The sequence below is a fragment of the Megascapheus bottae genome, chromosome 3 (genome assembly GCF_031878675.1).
Source record: "Megascapheus bottae isolate mThoBot1 chromosome 3, mThoBot2.hap1, whole genome shotgun sequence".
NCBI classification, from domain to species: domain Eukaryota; kingdom Metazoa; phylum Chordata; class Mammalia; order Rodentia; family Geomyidae; genus Megascapheus; species Megascapheus bottae.
In genome coordinates this window covers 58,508,401-58,515,649 of record NC_143511.1, presented here as the reverse complement: position 1 = coordinate 58,515,649, position 7,249 = coordinate 58,508,401, and the positions used below count along the sequence as shown (strand labels likewise).

Below are 7,249 nucleotides of genomic sequence, written 5' to 3'. Positions count from 1 at the left end.
TACCATTTTGCACCCCAGTGCCACTTCTGGTTTTCTGGTGGTGAATTGGAGATAAGAGTCTCTTTGATTTTCCTGCCGGGGCTGGCTTTGAACCTCGATCCTCAGATCTCAGCCTCCTGTGTGGCCAGGATTACAGGCCCCTACTCCTGGGTGTCCACTCTTGGGCAGGTGTACTCTCTCCTGACCCCGCACACAGTTAATGCCCTGGCCCTCACATCTCCACAGTCCCCTCTCTGCCCTCAGCTTCTCCCTCCCCTATGCGTCCCCCCTTCAACCCCCCTCCACCAGCACCAGCTCTCCTCCCCCAGCGTCCCCCACGGGAGCCCCCGGGCTAAGTGGTGGGTGGCGGCCTCTCCTTCCCCCAGGGCGCGGCGGGGCGGGCGGGCGGGCGGGGTGCGGAGGGCGGGCCGGCCTCCCTCGCCGCCGCCTATAAGAGGGCGCCCGCTGCAGGTCGGGGCCACCGCTCTCTGCACCCTCCCGCCCGCCACCGGACAGCGCCGCCGCCTGCCCAGCCATGGGTCGACAGAAGGAGCTGGTGAACCGCTGCGGGGAGATGCTGCACATTCGCTACCGATTGCTTCGCCAGGCGCTGGCAGAGTGCCTGGGGACCCTCATCCTCGTGGTGAGTGGAGGGAGCCCTGGAGCCCTTCTCTCGACGTCCCCCCTCCCCGACCCCTTTGCACCCCAATTCGCTGCTCCTCCGTGCGGCTGCGGTCTCAAGACAGCTCTGAGCGGCTTTCCCAGGCTGAATGAACCCCGAGGGTCAAGCTTGCACACACACACACACACACACACACACACACACACACACACACACACACACCCCATTCAAACTCCAGCCACCTTGGCTCTGACTGCAGGAGTGACAGCTGTTTCTCCCAGTGACAGCCGGCACCTTTGTCCTCCTCCAGGTGGCACAGGCCACAAGCTAGGGGAGAGGTCACCCCTGCAGTTCGGAGCCACCAACTTCTGCCTGTTCCTTCTTCTACAGCTTCCCCCCAGATTGCCGGTATCCCCAGCCCTGGGGGGCAGTGAAGACAGAAACAAATGGACCTCTATTAGGTTATGTGGGTCCCTGGATCCACATTAATGACTTAATGAATAATTAAGCCTCTAAAAGTCCAAAAGTTGCAGTGAAGTGAGGACGATTGGCTCTGGTGGGGGCAGAGGGCGCAGGCCACATTGACAGCAAATAACCAAGTAGGAAGAAAGAAAGAAAAAGAAATATTTAGGATAGAAGGCGGTGGAAGGAAGTTGAGCCCTCACACGGAGGCTGTGCCACGCAGGGGCTCTGTCAACTCACCCAGACAGAAGCTGTCAGCTTCTTTGCAGAAGATCGCTGGCGTTTTGAGTTTCTCCACTCTCCTGCCTCAGTTTCTCCTGCTATAGGTCCTCCGAAAGAAGGGCTTCCCTGCCCAGATCTCTTCTGAGTTCTAGTCATTCCTCTGCTATACCAGTTTCATCCTGGATTGCGAGGTGCCTGTGAGTGTGTGAGCTTCCTGGGTTTGATGGAGTCTTCATTTTCTGTGCTAGTTACTTTGATTTTTTTTTTTCAGTCGGCTCCTGCGGTCACACTCTGCATTTCCTCTGCATTCACTTGCTAGATCGCTGTGGGTGTGTTACAGAGGCTTCCAGCCTCTGCTCCAGTCCTGGGGGACCAGGAAGCTAAATGAGGGGAGCAAGGAGGACTTAAAGAAGCCTACCTCAAATGGCGGTGGTGGGGCAGGTCTGCTTTATGGAAAAGGAGGACCCAAGCACACCCCTGGCTTTCTAGGACTAGTGCCCTATCCTTTCTCCTGCAGGCCAGATAGGGAGTAGAGGAAGGGGTCTATCACCTTCTCATGTCATGAGTCACGCTACCTTGTTTTGGAGCCTCCAGGACTGGGGAAGCCATCTCTCACAGGCTCTTAAAAAAAGCCAGCCTCCTCATCCTTCCCCCCAAGGCCTAGGCCCAACCCCTCTCCTCAAATGTGCAGTCAGTCCTTATGCTGAGCCTCAGGATCTTTTGGCTTATCTCTGACCACAAAAGGAAAGTGCTGGGCTTTCAGGTTCAAGTGGCTGAGGCATCAGGTGCTGGTGAAAAGCAGAACTTTAAGGACAGCCTGAACTGAAAGGATCAGGCCTGGGGGACCCCCTCTGGGAAAAGCTCAGAACTCCCTGTTTGCTCTGTGTTGAGGAACTGGGGCCTACAGCACAGTTGGGGTTGATCTTGGGGTAAAGGAAGCCCCTTTCTCTGAGTTACCACTGGGGGAGGGCGGGTGATGACCAAGGACTTGTGGTGGGGTGGGGGTGGAGAAGGAAGAGGAAGATTAGCCTTGAGGTGGTGAAACTGGCTCTGACAGCTTTTCCCTCCAAGGCCTCCTGGGATGAAGCCAAGTCTGGGCCTCAGGCAGTTGAGGAGACCTGCTTGGCCTTGGGGCAGGATGCCCCAAACCTCAGAGTACCTGCCTGCCTCCCCTCCCTACTTCTTTTGATCTTTGCTCTCACCTGCCTGTACACCTTTGTCCTGCATCGCCACCTCCAGCTTCCCCATTATCTCTTGGTTGGGGAGATGATAATCAACATTCTTAACAACCCAGAACACAGGCTCTGACCTATTAGATTGAACAGGGATCTTAGCACAGTTCCTGTGACATACTGGCTGCGCCGGCACCTGCGCCAGCACCTGCCCAGCTTATACCTTCAGTGAAATGGAGCGCAGACTCAGGGCTGGCCTGGAGCCACTTTGGTGGGTGCTGGGAGAAGGGGTCTGAGTAACTGCTCTTTATGGCTGGTGCAGGGTGCTTTCCCATTTGAACAAGGCTAACAGTTCATTCTGGGCTTGCCACATCAGGAACTTCTGTTTTCTTCACGGATCCCATTTTCTCTTTCCTGGGTTCCAGTTTGGGGCTAATGAGAGAGCCACTCTCATGCCTGCATTCAGGACCTCCAAATTTGAATGGGAAACTTGGACCCCTGAGGTCAGGAGGCACTGCAGAAGAGTCAGACAGGTCCAGTATGAGGCGCTGAATATAGTGAAAGCCAGGGGCTGTAACTCCTAGGACCAGAGGAAGCAGGCTCAACTTCATTTTGGCCTCCATTCATTCATCCATGCCATCCTCAGTCTTAGCGTTCCTTTGGGTAGTTAGGGGTGAGGGAGTGCTTCCCATCACTAGGCACCACGCCTACAATGCCAGGGCAGAAGCTGTGCTACAACAAAAGCTCTTCCTTTTCACCTGCCTTCTCCTGAGATTAACGAAAAATTGGAAGAACATGTTTGAACCATTTTCTGGACTCATCGACAGACCTGTTTCCAGTCCCTCCCATAGTACTGGGGTAGATTACCAAGGGACAGAAAGCACGGATCCTATTTCTGGGGTGTGTAATTGCAGCTGGAGGGATTTGGGTTGGATTCCAGGAAGGACTTCTAGGCCTCTTGGTAGTGGCAGGTGAGGTTGTTGGCTTCACTCATTCCCTCTGGGAAGCTAAAGGCCCTCAGTGAGGCCTAACCTTCTCTGCCTTGTTCTGTTTCTTGACACAGATGTTTGGCTGTGGCTCTGTGGCCCAGGTGGTTCTCAGCCGAGGCACCCATGGTGGTTTCCTCACCATCAATCTGGCCTTTGGTTTTGCTGTCACCCTGGGCATCCTGGTAGCTGGCCAGGTCTCCGGTAAGACTTGAATCCCACCCTCAGTCCTGGTCCCTTAACAGCATTCCCCTGAGATATCCCATTGAAGAGGGCGGGGGGGCTCCTCTAATATGACCCAAGGATGGGTCATAGCCATGGCCTCAGCAATGGGCTCCTAGGAGAGGAGGGTGCAGAAGAGACTTGACCTTTGCAGCCTTCAACTCTCACCTCAGGACCGAGGTGATCAGAGCTGGCCTGTTATGTAATCCAGCTGGGCTGGTGTATAAGAAACCTTTCTTGCTGGGGCTAGAGAGGAAAAATACACAGGGTGCCCCGCCTCAGCACTGTGATCCGCTATGGATAATAGATTCTATTTCTTCTCCATCCAGGGGCCCACCTGAACCCAGCTGTGACCTTTGCCATGTGCTTCTTGGCACGGGAGCCCTGGATCAAGCTGCCCATCTATGCGCTGGCTCAGACACTGGGTGCCTTCCTCGGTGCTGGGATTGTTTTTGGGCTGTATTACGGTAAGCATGTCCCATTCCATCCAGCCTCCATGGACCTTGACTGCCTGGGGCTTGAGCACAGGGCCTAAGCACTGTCCTTGGGCTTTCTCAAGGCTAGCTAGAGCTCTACCACTTGAACCATAGCATGTGGTACCGAGGTATTGAACCTGCATGCCAGGCAAGCACTCTACCACTATTGAACCCGGGTCTCTGCATGCCAGGCAAGCACTCTACCACTAGGCCAAACTCCTAGGCTCGGCATTAGGAGTTTTGATGACAAACAGATGGGGCCTGCCCGGGCCCAGGGCTCATGACTCATTCATTCATGCTCTGGCTCAAGGTGAGGGGCACAAGGGGAGAGAAACGAGTTGGGCAACCTCAGCAGTGTCAGGCCCTCCACCCACTCCACCCTACCCTCCCTGTGCCCCAGAGGAACACAGCAGCTTCTGCTTATCGTGTGGCGGTCTGGGATTGGGAGGCCTTTGCCTTCACTTACGCTGGGTCTGATTTGTCACCAGATGCAATCTGGAACTTTGCCGACAATGTGCTTATAGTTTCGGGCCCCAATGGCACAGCTGGCATCTTTGCCACCTACCCCTCTGGACACTTGGATATGGTCAATGGCTTCTTCGACCAGGTATGAACTAGGACGTGTGTGTAAGAGGAACAAGTGAGCTTGGTTGTTCATAGACTGGGTGGGGAACAGGACTCTGTGTAGCAGGATTTCTCCATTTGTGAGGACCCCAGTCTCAGGACATGATGGCAGGTCCTTATACAACATGCAGCTTCCCACTGAAGTATTATTACCATTATTGTTTGTTTTGCCAGTCTTGGGCCTTGAACCCAGGGCCTGGGAGCTGTCTCTGAGCTTTCTTGCTCAAGGCTAGCACTCTACTACCTTGAGCCACAGCGTCATTTCCAGTTTGTTGGTGGTGAAAGAGTCTTATGGACTTTCCTGCCTGGGCTGGTTTTGAACTGGGATTCTCAGATCTCAGCCTCCAGAGTGACTAGGATTACAGGCGTGAGCCACTGGCACCTGATTAAGACTGGGCTCTAAGGAGCTTGTAGCGGGGCAGGAATGAGAGGGTGGGTCGGGGGAGCTGCCCCTCATTCTGTCTTTCCCACTCCCTAGTTCATCGGTACAGCCTCTCTCATTGTGTGTGTGCTGGCCATTGTGGACCCGTACAACAACCCTGTGCCCCGAGGCCTGGAAGCCTTCACAGTGGGCCTGGTGGTCCTGGTCATTGGCACCTCCATGGGCTTCAACTCTGGCTACGCTGTCAACCCTGCCCGGGACTTCGGTCCCCGCCTTTTTACAGCCCTCGCTGGCTGGGGCTCTGGAGTCTTCACGTGAGTACAATGTATACCTGGCTTCTCTGCCTGTCTCTCCTCTCCCTGTGCCACCTGCCGCAGGTGACACGTGTCTATTATTTCCCAGGACCGGCCGGCACTGGTGGTGGGTGCCCATTGTCTCGCCGCTCCTGGGCTCCATTGCGGGTGTCTTTGTGTACCAGCTTATGATCGGTTGCCATCTGGAGCAGCCCCCACCAGCGGCTGAGGAGGAGAACGTCAAGTTGGCCCATGTGAAGCACAAGGATCAGATCTGAGGGGGCTGCCTCCACCCCTTCCCCGCTCCCTGAGCATCCAGTGACTGTGCGGGAGCCCCTCATGATTCCCTGTCTACCCCACCCCCTGGAATCCTCTAGGATTCCCACTGGACTCTGTCCCATAGACCTTAGGTTACCACTGGGAGCCTGGGTGGGAAAGGAGTAGGGCCAGACATGGTTTTGTCTCCCAAAGGGAAAGAATGAGCAACAGTAGTGTGTGTGTGTGTGTGTGTGTGTGTGTGTGTGTGTGTGTGTGTGTGTGCATGCAAGCCAGGTCATAAGTTTCATGTTTGCTTTTTTTTTTAAAGTATATATAGCTGATGTTACAATCTTAGGAACTGGGGTTGAGAGACTCCTCTTTAAAAAGTCTCTACTCCTTTAACCCTTCTCAAGAATATACTTTTTTCCCCTTTTATATATAAAATAAAATATCTGCCTTAAACTTTCAGGTGTGCAAATATTTTTCTGGTTCTTCTACTATTTTTCTGGGGTCAGTTAAGGAGCTTCATTGTATCTGGCTACAAATTCCTAGGTGCCCACCTAGGAATCTAGCCTCCCAGCTCCCATCATTCTGGACTTCTTAGTTCCTGTAGTCACATATCACCCTATGAAGGCAGGCTGGAAGCCCACACACAGAAGAACCTTCTAGGCATAGCTGCCCAGAAAAGAATTGAGGGAGTGAATTCTTTGTGTGTCTAGGAACCTGTATTCTCCTCTGCAGCCCACAGCTATTCTGTTCCACTGCCTCCCAGCCTGAGGTTGGCTATGATCCCTTTAGCATCTAAGTTTGAATGCCAATTGGTCTGCACAATCCCAGAAGGAACCCTGGGGCTCTTTCAGGGTACCTACCACCTGGAGACAGTCAAAAGCCAGTAATCCTAGCTATTCAAGACACAAAAGTCCATGAGACTTATCTCCAATTAACCACCAGAAAAATTGAAAGTAGGGGCCAGGAGTTTGGCCTAGTGGTAGAGTACTCGCCTAGCATGCATGAAGACCCGGGTTCGATTCCTTAGCACCACATACATAGAAAAAAAAAGCTGGAAATGGTGTTGTGGCTTAAGTGATAGAGCTCTAGCCTTGAGAAAGCATAAGGACAGTGTTCAGGCCCTGAGTTCAAGCCCCAGGACTGGCAAAAAAAAAAAAAAAGTGGAGTTGTGGCTCAAGGAGTAGAGCAAAGCCTTGAGCTGAAGAGCTCAGAGACAGTGCAGAGTTCAAACCCCATGACTGAAGAGGGGAGGGGGGAGGGAAGCCCTTCATCAGCATCTCTGTGCTCTAGGACCTGCCCTTGTCTCTGACTCCCTCTTCATTATGCCATCCACTCTAGCCTAGCCTGCCTTATGTGCTCATGGGTTTTCCTATTTTGGGCCTTTCCTCATATTTTTCTATTAGAATCCTAGTCTGCCTAATACCTTCTCCTCCAGGAAGTAGGTCTTCCTTAAATCTTTTTTTTTTCTTTTTTCTTTTGTGCTTGTCCTGGGGCTTGAAAAATCTAGATCTGGGCACTGTTCCTGAGATTTATGCTTTTCCT

The 7,249-nt window shown here is 53.3% G+C and overlaps 1 protein-coding gene across 1 annotated transcript; it reads left to right on the top strand.

The window, feature by feature from the left end:
- The first annotated feature begins 475 nt into the window (after nt 1-475).
- Nucleotides 476-6,160, top strand: Aqp3 (aquaporin 3 (Gill blood group)). The gene is made up of 6 exons (XM_090329121.1): nt 476-622; nt 3,521-3,647; nt 3,995-4,132; nt 4,630-4,748; nt 5,244-5,461; nt 5,550-6,160. Exons 1-6 carry the CDS (start codon nt 515-517, stop codon nt 5,716-5,718), a joined length of 879 nt encoding a protein of 292 aa, XP_090185247.1. The 5' UTR covers nt 476-514; the 3' UTR covers nt 5,719-6,160.
- Nucleotides 6,161-7,249: the final 1,089 nt, after the last annotated feature.